A 19,889-nucleotide genomic window follows, 5' to 3' on the forward strand; every position below is an offset into this window, starting at 1 on the left:
GTAACGCAATCACTCACGGCTGCGTGCGCGTTCGAAACATTTGTTTCGTTGTCTCATGTAAACATCCAACCAGTTTACTTTGTATCCCATGTATACGCTCAAGATGAAATCAGCTTGAAATCAACCAGATTGAAAAATATTTGTCATGTAAACGCACCTATTGTAAACAAAATAATTTGCTTTGCGTGGGTCATTCTCTTTTACGACAAAAGCTAACGTAGCCTAGGCTACTGTACACAACCAAAGAATGTCTGGAAAGAAATGCGCAGCGAAAAGAAAATATGAAGACGAACACAGGACATTTTTTACCCGAGTGGGGAGAGTAATTTTTTCTTCATAGAACGTAATGGTAAGCCATTCTGTCTGATATGCCAGACATCATTGGGACATTTCAAAGCCTCAAATCCCGAGCCCAGTCCAGTCCAGCCTAACCCAGTCCAGTCAAGCCCGACCCAGCCCAGTCCAGTCTAGTCTAGTCCAGTCCAGCCTAACCCAGCCCAGCCTAACCTAACCCAGCCCAGTCCAGCCCAGCCCAGCCCAGCCCAGCCCAGTCCAGTCCAGTCCAGTCCAGTCCAGCCTAACCCAGTCCAGCCCAACCTAACCCAGTCCAGCCCAGCCTAACCCAGCCCAGTCCAGCCTAACCCAGCCCAGTCCAGCCCAGCCTAACCCAGTCCAGTCCAGCCTAACCCAGCCCAGTCCAGCCTAACCCAGCCCAGTCCAGCCTAACCCAGCCCAGTCCAAAATATATTATGTCAGAAAATATCTTGTTGTATGTATTAATTTTAAATAAATTAACTTTAAATGTATATTTAATGGACAATAATGTTTTTCTTCTTATTTTAGACTGGGGTGCCTTGGGATTTTAAGTACTTATGAAGGGTGCGGTGACTGAAAAAAAGGTTGAGAAACGCTGGTATATATGGTGTGGCTCTGGGTGGTACCACAGTAATTTTTGTGGCTCTTAGTCTCTGACTGGTTGGCCACCCCTGGTCCAGTAGTTCGCTGACGACTGTGATAATTGACGCTAATTGCTTTATAGTGTGAGTGAGGTGGGTAACTAGGGAAGTGACATAATTCACTAGTTCGCTGACGATTGCTGTTCATTGCCTTACAGCGCCAATGTGGGAACTTTAGCAGCTCGGGGTAAATTGCGTCTTTCGTGACGCAAACTTATGAAATTGACTGGATGTAAACAGGCTGCTACTGTCTTGATTTGTGTGTTTATTTATTTGTTTGTTTATTTAAATATCACATCAGCTCTTCGGATAGCCAATAGTGGAACCAAGCTGTCTATAGAGAGCCTACTTTTTATAGCATTTTGACACATCATGGATGAAAAAAAAAAAGAGTAACCAGTCTGACAAACCAGTCCTCTTCAGAGCCTAATCTAATCCAGTCCTCTTCAGAGCCTAATCTAATCCAGTCCTCTTCAGAGCCTAATCTAATCCAGTCCTCTTCAGAGCCTAATCTAATCCAGTCCTCTTCAGAGCCTAATCTAATCCAGTCCTCTTCAGAGCCTAATCTAACCTCTTCAGAGCCTAATCTAACCTCTTCAGAGCCTAATCTAACCTCTTCAGAGCCTAATCTAATCTAATCGATGGATCTCGATCGACTCAGCGGTTCAGTACCTGCGCGCGCGGACAGCTCCCTGTCTCTCTGAACTAGGCTCGAGCGCCGGTGGGACAGAGCAGCGCGCTCCACTGCAGTCAAGCTGCTCCGGCTCTCTGCACGCCTCGGAGTCTGCAGCCACATCGAGATTAAAACAGCATTTTTGAAAGACCCTAGACTTATATCAACGGATACTGGACTACATCTCACCGACAAGAACACATACGAAGTTGCAGTGATGGAAAAGCATAACCTATCACTTTGAAGACTTATTCCATAGTGTTTGTAATCGTCGTTGATGTTGCATAAAGGATTAAACTGTTTTTTTTTTTCATTTCATTACATAACTTTGAATTAGAATGACCAACCTATGGAGGTAGGATATTGGCTCCAGCAGCCTAAGGAATGTTGCCTACCCAAGTGACTTGAACATTTTCCCAGGTAAGAGGATTATACTGTAGCTCGCATTTTTCTGCATGAGCAGATGTATTATTGAACATGAATCACCCGTAGGCTGGCCCATAGCACCAGAATCTGAATCTGTAAAGTGAACCTGTGGGTGTGTTGGTTTCCATCTACAATATGAACTAAACATTTGTTATTTAAGCCAACAAAATTATAAAACACATGGGTTTGCTTTATATTGATTTCCATAGACTACTCCAGTCGGGTTAAGAGGTTTTCAGTTTGCTGAGGAAAGCAGTTTCCCGAATCGACCAAAACATCTTCCCCTAGCACAAACCAATAAGCTTATGTAGCAAAAGCGACACATTGCATTAATTTATATATATTCCGTAGCCTATATATATTCCCACTGACACCAAAGCTCGTTTCTCAGAGTGCAGGCTGTGGGCTAATGTAAATCGAAATCTGTTGAGATGCATGGTGAATGATTTACTAGGAAACCTGATGCCATGTCCTTCAGATACCGCAGGGAGCCAGGAAAACCTCAACGATGGGAAAACAATCACTGCCCATCAAGAAAATTTTGATTAAGTGATTAACCAGAGTGATTACCATGTGCTCAAGCCAAGGCAAGGGCTACAAGGCAAGTGCTAGGAAAAGACATTCACTCCGGCTCAAGTCTATTATGTTAACAGGTAGATAGGACGCCTAGGTCTAAATGGGGAACACATCAATTAGGCTACACGGACAGAGGTGGTGTTGAAGGGTTTAAGAAAGAAAGAAAGAAAGAAAGAAAGAAAGAAAGAAAGGGCGAGGAGAAAAGAGAGTAGCAGATATTGTGTGAAAGAGAATGAGTTTGTGCCTGAGAGTGTGTGTGTGTGTGTGTGTGTGTGTGTGTGTGTGTGTGTGTGTGTGTGTGTGTGTGTGTGTGAGCGTGCGTGCGTGCGTGCGCGAGTGCTTTGGAAATGCTGAAAAATGTGAAGCCACGGAATGTACCAGTGCATCCTAAATCTGCTTAATCCCTCATACGGTGCAAAGCCACACTTGGACGTGCTTGAAGGACACGAGGGAGGAGGTGAAGTCTCTTCCGGTATCAGGGCATGACGCGGCAGAGAGAGACGGCTGTATGCCATCACACACTCAAAGTGATGAATCAAAACCCATTCCACATTCAAGTGGTCTCAGGTGTCTTTGTATGGGCGGCACAGAGTGGATACTGCCTTCCTGAATGTCCCGATGGTAGATGATTTCCGAAAATCAATGATGCACTTCAAAGAGAGCGTCGTCACTGCTGGCCCGTGACATTGTGAGCACAAAACACACGCGCTCACTACCACACACACACACACACACACACACAGAGACGCGCACATCCAAGGTCTTCTCACCTGATAGGTGGATTAGTTTGTGAGTAGCAGGGAGACAGAATCGGGCTTTGTGCCGCTCTGACGGCATTGTGGGTGTTATCAGCCAGAGAGAGACAGGGCCCTGGGTGAATAGACCGGCTGTCTTCAGGGGAATGCACCGTGTTGAGAGTTACCTGAGTGAAAGGGGATGGCTAGGCTACTTACTGTAGCAGGGTCACGGTGTTCAAGATTGCAACCCTTTACAATTGTTGCAGACCTAAAAGATTAATTTCCATGATGTGTAAATGAAGCGCTTAACTCCAAAGTAGCCGACTTCTTAACTCCCATACAAAGGGTTGCTTAAGAAGGGTTCCTTAAGAAGGTTCTTTATCGGGAAACCCGGCCAATAATGTTTTATCTTATCTTTTCTAAACTTAGAGGTCGCAGTGTCACAACAGGTGTCCAGTGGGAGGCGTTGATCTGTAAGGAGACATGTCAATCATGAGACCCGCGCGGTCTCAGTCCAAAACCTCAGTCCAAGACCTGCTGTGAGTGATGGTGGTGGTGCTACTGTCACGTGGCTAACTGTCAAAGGTGCCACTGTGTTTCTTGTCAGCGATTGCTTTCATCCTCACTGTCCAGCTGACTTGGGGCCTCTACAGGACACAAACACAACATGGCCGCCCCACTCCCACGTAGCTAGCTTTGCCACTGTAACCCATCCGTTTCCGCATGCCCAGGGCGGGATTATAACGCGGGTCGTCGGCGCGGGAGGCGGACGCGCCGACAGCTGCACCAATAGGGACGTCCATCTGGGAGGGACTGTCAGCGCTCCTTTGAGGAGTGAGTTTCACCAGCTACTCCACGTTTCACTGGGTTACACCACCAAAAGCCTGTAGCTCAGTGGAGCAGGTGGTCGGTAGTTCAGCCGAAGATTGAATCGAATCAGCTCAATTATTCAGCTCGTTTGTACTTTTCGCCCCTAAACTCCACAGCCGGCCGAGCTGAGATCAGTGATTTGATGATTTAAATGGGGAACAAAAATGATGAGTACAAGTGTTCATCTAGAGCTCAGGGCACAATTAGGACGCAAAAGACATGCCCAAATTACATTTTATTCTTGAAATTAATACAAATCATCACTTCAGGCTGCATTTGAGTGGTACAACACCCATCTAAAGAACATCCTCCCCTCCTCACACTACAGACCAAGATCCAACACCGTCTACCCATAGGAGTCCTCAAGAAGGACAGCGACCTTTGTAAAAGATTAATAAACATGGTGAGATCCCCCTAACAGTTCCCCCTATAAGGTCAGCTAGCTGCCAAGAGAATGAGGAGTTACACTGCGCCAGCGTTTTCTCCATGTTTCATTGTGACATTTTGCTGTCACATTGTCAGGGAGCAGAGGGATCGTGTCCCTCCCCGCTAGTATTCACATGGCGAGCGTGTCAGGCGTTGACAGCCCTGGTGAGGGTCGAAGGTCAGGCGCTGTACTCTTCCACATCCTGAGCCAATATTGTGGGGAAAAGGATGCAACATGCGACACAAACAACATTGACCTCCTCCCAGCAAGCTTTCAATACAGTACTTCTTTCTTGAGGGTCAATTTCGCTCAATGTTGTCTTGAAACACACAGCATGTGTCTTTGAAGAGTCTTATCTTGTTTGGATTGAGAATGACATGTTGGTGTGAATAGATTTACATGCATTCTAAGAGAGAGCACAAATACAGTGACTGTCTCTGTAGAATCTTATAAATAGATTTATACATCTAAATACACTCTTGAAAAAGGTTGCTACCTAGAACTATGAAGGGTTCTTTGGTTGTTCCTGTGGTAGAACCACCCTTGGAGAATCCTTCTTGGTGTGGGTACCATATAATCAAACAGAGGTTCTCGAGAAAACCAACGAACCCTTATGATGATGAAACCGATGTGTACACACCTAGCAGTTCTCCAACGTTCTCCAGACCAGAGAGAGAAGCATACCATACGATCACATCACACACCTTTAGATGAATATAGATCATGACGTCATTCATGGCTCATATGCTCTTCATATCTCTATGCCCTCATTCAACACCTCACCAGGTGCGGTGTGATAATAACAATCTTCCAATGAGTCAAAGTCACATCTTTTCCCTCACCTCCTCTGACTGTGAACTCCTCAGATCCGCCCAACGCTGTCAGCGGTTGTCTTTGCCCCCGGAGTCCCCCCCCCTCCGCCCCCCCCCGCCGGCACACGTCACTCCACCACCATGAATCACTCTTCACAATCAGGGGGCACAATACCGCTCCTGGGCTCTGACAGCTGCCCCCCCCGGGGCCAAACACAGGCCGAGCTACAGCGGGCGATGTGCGGGAACTGATTGCATCGCCCATAAAGTGGCATAAAAACCCTATGGATCACGTTTACACAGTGACCTGTATACCGCCAGGCCTTTCTTTGAACCCAGCGGGGGTGGGGGGGGGTGCGGTGGGGGGGGGGGGGGGGGGCGGGGGGGGCTCTGTTATTCCCTCATTTCCCCTCAGAGGTATGGGCTGGTGGCGCTCAGCTGGTAATGACTGGTGCCTCAGTGATGAGGGGGTGATTGCAGTCGTTGGTAAATTGCACGTTTATTGATCGTAGAACGGGATGTTTTCCTTGTTGGACTGTACACAGGAAACCCATTGGGTGTCTTCTCATTACTTACATTACTTTTAAACTGCAATGCATTCAGGGAAAAATGCTTGATTATTCCAAATCAATCTACTGCATTATACTGTTTATGTGATAGGCTGCATGTGTTATTATAGGCACTTAATACAAACAGGCCTATATTTCCTATACTGTATCTTGCCTACAGTATATCTGTGATAAATGTTGAGGCTGTTTACTGGTGTATGCATACAGTACACATTTCTGCCCTCAGACAGGGAAACCACACCCACGCAGATGGAGGAAACTCAGTCACTAATTGGTGAATGGACATAGCATACATCAGGGCACCTGGAATGAAGATCCTGTTATCTGAAGAAGCCCTTGTGGGCGAAACGTTACTTGTGTGCATTAGTTGGGGGTGAATAAAGCAGGGACAGAGACCTTATACTGTGTGAGGACATCATCATCTTTTACTTGCATACAGTACACAGCCACACAGTTATGCATTCCCCCAGCGGAGAATAGGTTAGAACATTTCCTCTCTCATGTGAATATAAAATCTACTTTGATACAGTGCAGCCTATAGCACACAGATAAAGTTCTCAGACTGGCTGAATGGGCCGTTTGCCAGCAGGCAGAAACAGGGCTTATTGTAACTCACAGCCACTCTCAGCCATATCTGGGAGGCCAACCAGAAGCAATAACCAACCAGGGGCAGATTTATGAGAGTGGAGGGGCAGTACAAGCCTGATTATACTTTGACTTACACTGTGGATATTTAGTTATGAGTTGGAGAGTGCTGCTCATTAGCAATGACCAGTCTGGTGTGAATGTCCATGAAGACATATAGGCTACAGTACCGTTTCTACAGTAACAGCTCCCTGTACATCACGCCGAGCAATTACTGTACCGGCATTTTCATTTCAGTTCCGCAAGATCAATATGTCACTTGAGGTCCTGCTCAGGAGATAATTGTTATTTTCATCATCTCAGTGTCTCCCTAACGAGGTGGTTGATGGACCTACTGTACATGTGATGAAAACAGAAAAGCCCTAATATAAACAGTCATACTCACTCCTCTTAAGTCACTTTGGGTACACCATCTGCAAAACAAATAAAACCGCACATTTTGAAGTTACAACTATGATATGAACACGATAATGATATGAATCACACACGCGCACACACACACAAGCACTATGCACTGTACGCACTATTTTGTATTTATCCATAGCATTATATTTTAATCTGTAAATGTAATGTTTATTGTGTGGTAGATCTGTATTCTCTTCCACTCCACAAAAGAGGTTCCTAGAGGAAAATAAAGTACTTTGAATTTGAATTGAATATGGTCATGATACTGTATGAATATAAATTCTGTAATCACACTGTATACCTCCCACTCTGGCCTAGTGAGGGATAATTGGGTTTCAGCATCAGGCCTTGAGCACCTCCATGAAGCCACTGTGCATTAACAGCACTTTGAGCTGCATTCATTTGTATGAATGGTGCTACACAAATAAACGTTTATTTATTAATATAATTACTATTATTATTATTATTAATTAATTAATTTTATTAATTTTATTAATTTTATTAATTTTATTAATTTTATTAATTTTATTAATTTTATTAATTTTATTAATTATTATTATTAGTCATAATAATTCTTTTATTTATTTATTATTATAATTAAATATTATCAATTATAAATGTATTTGTATTTAGCTATTATTATTATTATTTATTATTATTATTATAACATAAACCATATGTTGTCTCTTCCAGAATGTCTAGGAACCTGTCCCTCCCAGGGGCGACGGACATTGTCCCCACGGGTTCCCCAGCACCGGTGCTCGTGTCCAACTCCTCCCAGCCTCCGGCGCTGTCCGACTGGGACGTGCCCGCCTTCACCTGCGCCGCCCAGGTCCGCGTCGGCGCCACCTTCGTCCTCTTCCTATTCGCCGCCTGCAGCAACCTCGCCTTATTGGTCAGCGTGTGCCGGGGGCGTGGCCGGCGGCTGGCGTCGCACCTGCGGCCGCTGATCGTCAGCCTGGCGTCGGCGGACCTGATGATGACGTTCGTGGTGATGCCGCTGGACGCCGCGTGGAACATCACGGTGCAGTGGTACGCCGGGGACGCCATGTGCAAGCTGCTGTGCTTCCTCAAGCTGTTCGCCATGCACTCCTCCGCCTTCATCCTGGTGGTCATCAGCCTGGACCGGCACCACGCCATCCTGCACCCCCTGGACTCGCTCAACGCCCACCAGAGGAACAAGAGGATGCTGGGCCTGGCGTGGGGACTCAGTCTGCTGCTGGCGTCACCACAGGTGAGGGGGTTCAGGCCGGGGAGGGGGTCGAGGCCGGGGTGGAGGCAGGGGAGGGGGTCGACAGGTGCACAGAGAGGGCAAAGGTCATGGATTGCTGGATGGAAACAGTTTTATTTATTATTATTATTATTATTTATTTCTCAAACATGTATTTATTATTTATTGGCACCGAGCCAATAAGGAAGTTAAATATTTCCTCTGTTCTTTGCAAAGTTTTTTTTCCCTTTTTTTACAAATCACAAGTTATGAGAACGAAGCTGAACCAGAGGCCGATTGCACCATGTCTTACTAAGAACAAACTAGCCCTAGTTATAGCCTAAGTATTCAAGTTCATTTTTGATAAATACCGACGGTTGCTTCGAAAAAACTCGTTTTAAACTCGCGTTTAAAAATGAGGGCCCCTTGTCACCAAACTGAGACAGAAAATTGGTTTCCTTCATAGAAACAAATCTTGTTTCCCTCTATGCAGTAGAAAAAGGATTGAAAAGAGATTGTTGATGCGGTTCTCCTCTCAGTTTTGGATTACGGTGATATTATCTACAGAACTGCTGCTACAGTATTTCTACTCTAGGGTGCCTGGACCCCCTATCAATCAATCAATCAATCAATCAATCAATCAATCAATCAATCAATCAATCAAAGCTATCACTCTGCCTTGAGATGTTCACTGGTGATAGTTTCAGTACCCACCACTGTGTCCTTTACGACAGGGCAGGCGTATCCTCCTTGGCAGAGAGGCGTGATGAACATTGTTGTTGTTCCCCAGATAACAAGCGGATCTGGGCCATATACAGGCCAGATCTGGCCCTTGTGGCTTAGTTCCGGCCCATATATGGCCCAGAATCATTACACATCCGCTTGCTATCTGGGTCTTGATGTATTTAAGCACCGAAGTGCTGTCGGTCCAACAAACTGATGGCACAGGAGAGACCTTGAGCTCTGCTTGCATCATTCCATCCATTCTCACAGCTGTAGTAGCTGCTTTGAGCTTCATTCTTGGGATGGGAACAGGTGTTAGAGGGGCTTCTCTAGCTTTGCCGATGACAAAAGCAGTGAACTTGGTGGTGCCTGTTTGACATTCTCATGTAGGACACTGTCCCGTAGCCACTCTCGCTTGCATCAGCATAATGCAAAAAAAAGCCACCATTGATAAAATCATGAATGGAATCCACCATAAAATCCCTTGCCGAGTCAGTGGTTTATCTTGGAGCTGGATTTTGAATTTGAAAGCTTTTGTCTCAATGCACCATTGTACACCTAATGCCCTCTCGACAGGCAGGATGTCTTAATCAAAATCCAGGTCTCCTTGGCTCAATCCTCATCCAGTATGGAGTGGATCAATGCTCTGTTATTACTGATCCACTTGTTCAGTTTAAAGCCACCTCTGGCACACAAAGTGATCAGGCTGGGCCAGTGCTTCACCCTCACTCTCCACAGATGTGAAACTATCGTCTACGTAGAAGTTTCTGAGCACTGTTGAGATGGGTCTGGGTCAAATCGGTCCATGTTGTCCTTTGCCATTTTGTACTCTTTAAGCTCCTTGCTTCAATCTCCGTCAGGCTACCAGAGAAACCTTAAGAGATCAGAGTCTTCTTCTGGGACCTTGACCTGATGAAACATCCCTTCAATATCACCCATGAAGCCAAACGGTTTCTGGCGCAGTCTGGTAAGAACTCTGACAAGACTACTTGTCAAGTCAGGACCCTGGAGGAGTTGGTAGCTAGCACCACAATCAAAGACTGCTCTCAACTTGAGCTTTTTGGGGTGGTACCCCATGGGGTGGTATGTACCAAACCCTTTTGCTCTGGCTTGTCTTGGCCTTGAACATTTTGTATTCCTCATAAAATGTGCTAATCTTTGCAAAACTTCTTCGGGTTGAGGGTTCTCTGTTCAGTGACAGTCGATCGATTGTTGGGAAATTCAGTGTCTCCCTTCCTCAGAGGCAATCCAATGCTGTAATGTCCAACTTCCAATTTGACGGACTTGGAGACACTTTCCATAAACATTCTGTCTTCCAGTGACATTTCAAGGCGCTCCTCATGGTGACGCTCTGGGAAGTCATGCTCAATTGAACTCAACTCCTCTAGCTGGACAACAGAAACTCTGTGAGCCATAACGACTTTCTTTCCATCTTTGGAGACACTTGCCTTCTGAAAGGGACAATTTACAGTCCATCCTAGGACAGTTTTAACAGCATATGGTTCATTTTCCTTGCTGATTATGGTTCTGAGGCTTTTCGTATGTTGCTGCCCAGCAGTAGGCCGTTGACAGCATTGATTTGAGGAACCTCTCTTAAATATGGCCATTGTTCCAAATCTTTTTCTGTGGGAATATTCTCATTTTTTACAGGGATTTCCTCTTGTGTATATGTATTTGGAAGACGAATATACTCATTGCTTTCCATCTCCAAATCAGATGCAATAGCCATCTTGAAAACTTGCTCTTTGTTCATTGTGCACAGAAGCATGTCAGTTATCCTTCCAGTCGTTTGAAGCTGTTTGAGAAGTGCTTCTGTATAAAAACAGCCGGTGCTGCCGTCGTCTAGAAAGACATACGTTTCAATTATTTTGTTATTCCTCGTTTTTTACTTTCACAGGAACGAAAGCCAAGAAGGTTTCAGATTCTCCAGCCCCGGTATCTCCGTGTCCATTATCCTTTTCTATTTCCACAAGACTTGAGACAGATTTTTATTTGTTTTCTTTACTGCTGGTATGCAAATGCTACCAGCATGTTACTCCTTTAAAGGCCACGGCCTCAAAGTGGTGTGATGCAGCGCTCATCAATCATCTAGTCAAGCCACTCATACCTGGGCAGATAATAAATCAGTGGGCACACCAGATGTCTCATGGACCGGTAGGGGCTCTTGCCCCAGTGACTGATGGGATGACAGTTGAGTTCATTTTAAAGTAGGTGTTCAAGTTATCATGTCAAGGTTACACAATGATACACACACAAACAAACAAACACACACACACACACACACACACACACACAGATTTTGTACTCTCCTCACCTTCAGTTCTGGCTGTCATGTTGACCCTTCGAGAACGTCTCTAGTCTGAAGGGAAAATGCAATCCTTCCATTTAAATAATTGAAAAGACCTCCTCAGTGTGCCCCAGACAACTGAAGCACACCAAGCCTGAAGTGAAAATGGGTCCTGGTCTGTAAGGATAGCTTCTGTGATTGTAGATGGATGAATTCAAAAACATTTCCACTGAACTTGGCATTCAAGCAAATGTATGGAGGCTTCTTCATACAAAATGTAGGAAATCCAGTCCCATTACAACACAAATGCATCAAGTATAACTACAGTAATGTGGTCTGTTCTCATGCAATTCAAACTCCAACTGAGTTTGTTTGTACAATTTACCCAATTTATAAAGAAGGCATGCTGTGACTAAAGAACACATCACTATGGTTGTGTGCTTAGTCTCGCACGGTTAATGGTGCTATAATTGCATTCCGGTGCACTGAAACAGAGACAGTACGGCTCCTTGCATCTCAGAGAGGGATCAGAAGAAATACATCTTCCCTTATGATGATAGACTTAAGGATCCAGGGAGACAAATAGGCCTCGTTTCTGTCAGGATCGGCTCCGGAGCTGCTGGGAGTTTTATCTGTGCACCTGGTGGGGGGGGGGGCGAGTGATTCACGGACCCCCCGGGGTCCGCCCCTCTGATCTAATATTCAGCTGTGATGCAGAGAGAGAGAGAGAGAGAGAGAGAAAGAGAGAGGCAACTGCAGATTCACACAGCCGTGCCGCATCAGCAGAGCGCCCACGTGACTACAGCCCCCCCCCCCCCACGTTGCAGGGGCAGGGGCAAGGACAAGCGGGGTAGATGGGGAGACGCCCTCCCATCATATCATGGGAACAAGAGGGGCGTACCGGCAGTGAGCACTGCTCTGATTGGTTGGATTACTGAGAGTCAGTGACGTGCAGCATCAGATGAAACCTGGGGGGAGGTGTGTGTGTGTGTGTGTGTGTGTGTGTGTGTGTGTGTGTGTGTGCGTGTGCTGGGGGGATAGTGAGAGACAGTGTGTCTTCATTTAGAAGCCCGAAAAAATGAAAAAAATCACTGAGGTTTCACTTCACAGCCTCACACTTCTCTCACAGAAATAGCTGTCAGTGACGGAACAAAAGCCGGCGTTAATATTCCATGCTGCAGCTTCGCTGCATGTTTAACATCTCACAGCAAACTGTTCAATGTTAAGGACTCAAAACTTGCTTGCTATCTTTCTGTTAAATTATCCCAATTCTGCTCTGATGAGATTGCAAGATTAAGGTTTTAAAAAATAAATAAATAAATTCCATATTTATCCAATATACAAGTATTCCTTTGACTTGATTCGTGTTCCAAAACAATTTTGAAAGCCATTTCAGTTCGTCTCCTTCTGTGACAAAATCTCATCCACCTCAAATCGTTCAATTCACGTTCAAAGACCACAACAGCAACTGAATGCATTTAAGGAAGTTTACTGGATTGATGAACAGCAGAATGGTTTACAATGAATGAATGAATGAATGAATGAATGAATGAATGAATGAATGAATGAATGAATGAATGAATGAATGAATGAATGAATGAATGAATGAATGAATGAATGAATGGATGGATGGATGGATGGATGGATGGATGGATGGATGGATGGATGGATGGATGGATGGATGGATGGATGGATGGATGAATTAGCTGAAGTATTCCATCCAGGCAGGGGACTTAGGGTGTGGCTGATGAGCTCCTCTGGTTATCTGCCAGGCTTCCCAGAGCTCAGCAGACCCCCAAAAACGATGGGACTCCACTGCTCCCAGTGCAGACCGCGGCGAAGGCCTTGCAGGCAGGTGCGGATGTAGGAGAGGCGCTGAACGCTCAAAGAGGAGACCCCAAAAGGTTGGCAGGAGAGCAACGGCGCGGACGCCGCACCCAGACCCCCCTGCTGGGGGAGGGAGGGATGGAGGGTGGGCTTCAGGGTCCAGCATCCACAGCCATATAGGAGAATGGACTCTACCGTTGCATAGAAGAAGCTGAGTTTGATTTGTCGGGGGAGGTTGGAGTTCCACACGCTGGTCGTGCCTCCATGCAAGTGCCTTCCTACCTTTAACGTCTTGCTCGGACGAGTTGACCCGTGAGCCCAGGTATTTGAAGTCATTGATTTCCCTCAGAGCAGCGCCTGCTGTTGTTGTTGGAGGTGGATGGTCCGGGAGAACCTTGGTTTTCATGGCATTTAGCGGATCAGTAGGACGTAGGCACGGGGGCGACAGGTGCGTCCGGTTCCTGTTAATCACAGGGTCATGGTGAGATTATTCTTAGTTATATATAGCTCCATTAAGAGATTGGTTCTCAGGGACGTTGAGTCAGTTCCTTGCTGCCAGGCCAACGGTTTCAATTAAACAGAGAAGTCTGCAGCAGACATGACTCAGCTGTTGCAGTTCTCTCGAAACCCTCATTTCTCAGAAATACTGCAGGACAAAACATCACACACTCAATTCAGTGCTAATGTAAGGCAAGAGGGAAATATGACTAAACTCCAGTGTTTAATGTAGCTTCCTGGGCACAGATCCATCCTTTCCAAGCTTTTGACACTGTTAATTATGACATCTTTCTCCAAAAGCTGTTACACTATGGTTTTTCTGGAATTACCTTTAAATGGCTGCACAATTATATTCAAAATCGACAACAGTTTGTCAACATTATTGGATGTTCATCAGAATATGCCACCTTAACCTGTGGGGTCCCACAGGGATCAATTCTAGGACCACTCCCATTTCTTATTTATATTAATGACTTGTCTGCAGTTATGTCCTCTTTATTTCCTGTACTTTTTGCAGATGATACAAATGTATTCTTCTCGCATAGTGATCTCTCTGTACTCATGGCCAAAGCTAATTCTGACTTAGAAAATATTTCTAAATGGTTCAAATTAAACAAATGATCTCTAAATGTTAAAAAATCAAGTTTCATCATATTGAGAATGTTGATTGATGAATGTTTAAGCTGGAAGAGTCATATTCATCTTGTACGTAACAAAATATCCAAGTCCATTGGCATCATTTGTAAATTCCAAAGTTTGGTTCATCAGAAGTATCTATTAACTCTGTACATTAGTTTAATTTACCCGTACCTCACATATTGCAATATCATCTGGGGAGCTACTTATCCTACACACCTACATAAGCTTCATATATTGCAAAAAAGATTTTGTAGAATCACAACATTTAGTGATTGGATTAATTCAGCTCCCCTCTTTAAACAGTTAAACATCCCAACCATCTTTAATAAGAATAATAATTAAATAAATACTTAACTTGTATTTTTATTTTCAAAGTATTGTTTGAGCCTGCACTCATCCCCTTGCCTTGTAAAGCCTTCTTTCAGTTTAATAGTGATGTTCCCAGCTTCAATACGAGACATGCCAAGTGGTTACAGCTGTCAGTATACCGCACTAGGCTCTGCCAGTTTTCTATTACAATCAGGGGCGCTCAGTTATGGAACAATAGTAATCATGTTGTATCTCAGTCAAACTCTCTCAATCATTTAAAACACAGACTGAGGATGTATCTGATGAACCAAACGTAATTGAATCAAACCAGCCTGATGTTTGTGTACTGTATCTCTGAATCATTACACATCCGCTTGCTATCTGGGACACATGGTATGTAGGCATTGTGTACAGAAAATTATGGCGAGGGTGCTAAGATGCTACTTATCCCACCTTCTGTTGTCCCTCAGCTCTTCATCTTCCGGGCCATTAAGGCCGATGGGGTGGACTTCACCCAGTGTGTGACCCACGGCAGCTTCAAAGAGCGGTGGCAGGAGACGGTGTACAACATGTTCGACTTCGTCACTCTCTACGTGTTCCCCCTGCTGGTCATGAGCTGCTGCTACACCCGGATCCTCGTGGAGATCAACCGGCAGCATCACAAGAACAAAGGTACTCCCATATGGAACCCATCTCCCTGATTCAGCACACATGACAAACTTATCAGGCTAAGTCTTGACTAGCTGGGAAGGTCTTGTCACATTCAACCACCAGTATGTAACAGTTCCTGTATTGCAAAGGGTCAACAAGTTAGGGTCAAAACACTGTCTCACGCGTCCTATGACCTGCTGAATGAATGAATGAATTTATTGATGGATTAATACACAACAAGAATCCAAAGGATAACATGAGGAAGTGTAAACACTTATTTCCGTCATGGTCCTGGAGCTGTTAAGACACATCAACATGTACATTACATTGACACAAACACATCATATGCTGCCAATGTCCATGCAGTTAGAGAATTAATTTGACTGGCAGTGTTCCCTTGACCGTAGCCAGGAAAGACGTAAATTATGAACAGAACGCGACGTCTTCCCTTCTCAAATGATCTCTTACGACGTCTTCCATTCTCAAATGATCTCTCACCTCTCCAGCTGGCGAGTCGTGCCTGAGGCGCAGCGGCACAGACATGATCCCCAAGGCCCGTATGAAGACACTAAAGATGACCATCATCATCGTGGTGTCCTTCATCGTCTGCTGGACGCCGTACTATCTGCTGGGTATCTGGTACTGGTTCCAGCCGGACATGCTGCAGGTCACGCCGGAGTACATCCACCACGCCTTATTCCTGTTCGGCCACTTGAACACGTGCTGCGACCCGGTCATCTACGGGTTCTACACCCCGTCCTTCAGGGCCGACCTGGCGGCGTGCTGGAGTTGCAGGAGGAAGACCAGGGATTCCCACGCTTCGCCCAGGTCTTTGGACCGATTGTCCGCCCAACAGGGCCCCCACAGTGGGGAGCAGGAGTCGGACGGTCCCAGTGTGGACCAGGCCAAAGGGACTACAGGATAGATGAGCCACATCACCCAGTGAGGTTGGAGGTCGATGGCATGCCAGCATGGAAAGTACAGTGAAAGAACTTTGAAGTATTCATGCGGATGCGACCAAACCCATTCTGTGGAGTATAGAGACTGTGAAGGCTGAGGAATGATGTCAAAATGGTGCCAACATGGTATGTGGAACCTTTGATGCTTTCAGGACATTGTTGAAGTGCTGGGAGAGGCACATGAAGGCCAAAGGTCAAACTTACCGTGAGGTGAGAAGGGATTAGTGAGTGAATACCATTTATGCCATTGTGGTGGCCCAGACAAACCACAGAGTAAAGCTCTAAAGCTTTTAATGCAGCACCCTCTCAATACAGGGTCTTGTCAAGAGGGCCTTCTCATGAAACAAATTAGACGAGACTGCTTTGGTAAGTGACAGTCACAGTGAGACAGTTCAGTTGGCAACTACAAACATATACAGTATACATTAGTTCAAGTCAAGAGACAAAGTTGGCAGTAAGTTCAAAGTAGAAGTTCTAAAAAGGTAATTTTTCATTAAGACATTCATTAAGTCTTTAGCTGGGATCACAGAGACAGACAAATGGAGATGGTTCTAGAAGGTAATTCAGGTTAATAAGACCCTGAAACCAGCATGTGTTGTCCTTCCTGAAGGTGATGCTGAATATAATTTCCTGATCACTGCACTAAGAGGATCCATGGGATACAAATACAATCCTACTGCCTTTGAACATTCATCTACAACAGTTAGTTGTTGCATTTCACGTTCTAGTTAAATTACTGTAAAATGGAGGGTAAATGTCTGTCTCCAACCCTTCCCCCTGAACAGAACCACACCCTGGTCCAGTAACCCCCTCAACAGAACCACACCCCATGGACAGAACCACACCCTGCTCCAATAACCCCCCTGAGCAGAACCACACCCTTCTCCAATAACCCCCCTGAACAGAACCACACGCTGGTCCAATAACCCCCTGAGCAGAACCACACAGAACCACATCCTGCTCCAATAACCCCCATGAACAGAACCACACCATGGTCCAATAACCCCCCTGAGCAGAACCACACAGAACCAAACCCTGCTCCAGTAACCCCCCTGAACAGAACCACACCCTGGTCCAGTAACCCCCTGAACAGAACCACACCCTGCTCCAATAACCCCCCTAAACAGAACCACACAGAACCACATCCTGCTCCAATAACCCCCCTGAGCAGAACCACACAGAACCACATCCTGCTCCAATAACCCCCCTGAACAGAACCACACCCTGCTCCACACCCCTCACAGCTGCCTGTAGAACATCCTACAGCCGGTAATAGCATGCAACACTGGGTGCATCGCAATCAGTTCAATTCAAGTTTCTCAGATGCAACAACTGTTACCATTCAACAGAAGGCTGCTTGAGAACATGTCCAGAGAACTGATGCATTCGCTGCATGTCACGGGTAAAAATGTCACTTGCCCTGTCGTAAAGATTCCCATCTCTGTGTTCATCCAGGACATTCACGCTTGACTACGTGCAAGTGCAGAACTACTGGAATGCAAGGTGACACTTCACGTTACAGCCTAATTTCTCGGTCTGTTTTTATGAGAGAAAAAAGAAATGTTTAAAAACATAATTTGTATTAAGCACAGTTGGTCCTCCACGGCAGTGCCTGATTCAGTACCACTCTTCAGCACGTTGTAAGTCAGCTCCATGTCCACGCTGGACTGTAAACAAAAGTGTAACCTTGTCAAATACAATAGGTTTCTAGTTTTGTTTACACTAGTCAACTTGGATAGTTATGCACTCACATTACCATTGTTAAAAGTAGAAGTCTGTCTGTCTGAGTGCAGGAAAGACACATTAACAAAGCTCATGAAGGGAATACACAAGACATATAATGATTTATAGCCTATGCGTGAGATGTCTTTGTGGTGTATATTTCCAGTTTAATACAGTCGAATGTCATGAATATCATATGTCCAGAAATATGAATTTCCATAGTGGGATATTGCATTCCCTCAACAAATGAGAACATTCCTGAGCCTGAAAAGCTATCAAACTATAGATATTTGTATTCAACAACGTTTCAAGAAAAGTAGATTTCTAGTTTTGTTTTTCCAACTTCAGATTTAGGTGTCAACCTTAGAAAACTATCCAACGTGAGCTACTATTTTAATGTCCTTTCCCGTATGCAAGACAGTTCACAAAACATTGAACTTGAGACTGATCACAGAAAAGATGAATACATACATTTTTTAATTTAAAGGTTCTCACTGAACAAAAGTACAGTTACAACCTTTGGTTGGCAGCCTGGATGCAATGCAACACGTGATGCTGTGCGACAAGTTAAACTGAGATGTTTTGTGTATTTTAGAATGCGCTATGTTGTCTGTGCGTTCAGTATATCAGAATGTTTTGCTGTTTGGGATTTCCAAGAATTAAAAATTATCCTAATTATCCAAAACGTATATCAGGATATCTTTTTAATTATCAGAGGAGTTATGTTTCACTGTTGCTCTCGTCTTCTGCGTTTCGCCTGTCTGCTTCTTTCTACATTCTTAAGCCCCAGACGCACTGGAAGAGTGTGACACTAGTGTTTTGAAATACACAAATAGTTTTAAATGGCCGCTCACGCACCAAAAGCGTTTTGAGGCGAGTCAAACTGCCTTGACGCTTCTACTCTGAACTTGTTTACATTTTGGAGCGTCAAATGGGGACAAATCCATCTAAATTAAATCAGCTCCCTATTCAAGCTGACGCCTGCAGTGCGCCATAGGAGCGTCAAATGAGGGAAGTCAAATGAAGCAAGTCAGTTGACTCTTCCAGTGCGTTTGGGGCTGTCGGGGAATAAACTTCTGGATGGAACACCCTGGAAAACAGAACCAAGGAAGAGACAGAGACCTGAAAGAGAGACAGACGGACAGACAGAGACGGGCAGACAGACAGGCAGACAGGAGGAGGCAGACAGACAGACAGGCAGACAGGAGGAGGCAGACAGACAGACAGGAGGGACACAAGGGAAATCAACCAATAATGCATTTCCAGAGGGTGAGGTGGACAGTAGGAGACAAAGAGACAGAGAAAGATACTGTAAGCAGAAAGAGATCAATAAAGCTACCTTGGATGCCACTGCAGAGGTTTTTCGTGACGAGGGGGGAATGTTGGGCACCGAACTCTTGGGATTGGTGGAGGCGGGGACATCAGGACATGAGCTGAGGACCATCAGTGTCTAATCAACTCAGGACAGAGACGAGGACAGACGGAGGATTCTAACAGGCCTCTTATCTGAGGGCTCCGTGTCACAGTTCAAACAGCCTTGCTGTCAGCCTTATCAGCCGAGCTCCACACACACACACACACACACACACACACACACACTTGAACGCATACAAACACACCTGCAGTTCCCACACCCACACAGATGTACACGCATTGTTTTCACGTGCATGCAAACATTTTATATGCGTGTATGTGTGTTGTGAAGTGTGCGTTTGTGTGTGTGTGTGTGTGTGTGTTTCTCTTTGTTCTCTCATCAGAATGTATATCTTGACTGGAACGTGGACTGAAATGTTCTCAGAGGCATGACAGATCTTCAGACTGAAATATGAAAACTCCATCTCAATCAATCAATCAATCAACCAACCAATTAATCAATCTATCAATATCATTTATTGAACCAGGTTAAAAACTTGTTGAGATTAAAAACCTCTTTTCCAAGAGTGACCTGGCCAAAAATGGCAGCATAAA

At 45.1% G+C, this 19,889-nt stretch overlaps 1 protein-coding gene across 1 annotated transcript; it reads left to right on the forward strand.

Moving 5' to 3' along the window:
- Nucleotides 1–7,790: 7,790 nt before the first annotated feature.
- Nucleotides 7,791–16,165, forward strand: gnrhr3 (gonadotropin releasing hormone receptor 3; the record flags this gene model as incomplete). The annotated part of the gene is made up of 3 exons (XM_084441994.1): nucleotides 7,791–8,330; nucleotides 15,060–15,261; nucleotides 15,747–16,165. The coding sequence occupies 3 exons, from the start codon at nucleotides 7,791–7,793 to the stop codon at nucleotides 16,163–16,165; spliced, it is 1,161 nt and encodes a 386-aa protein (XP_084298120.1).
- Nucleotides 16,166–19,889: the final 3,724 nt, after the last annotated feature.

This window comes from Borostomias antarcticus (assembly GCF_949987555.1).
Source record: "Borostomias antarcticus genome assembly, chromosome: 8".
NCBI classification, from domain to species: domain Eukaryota; kingdom Metazoa; phylum Chordata; class Actinopteri; order Stomiiformes; family Stomiidae; genus Borostomias; species Borostomias antarcticus.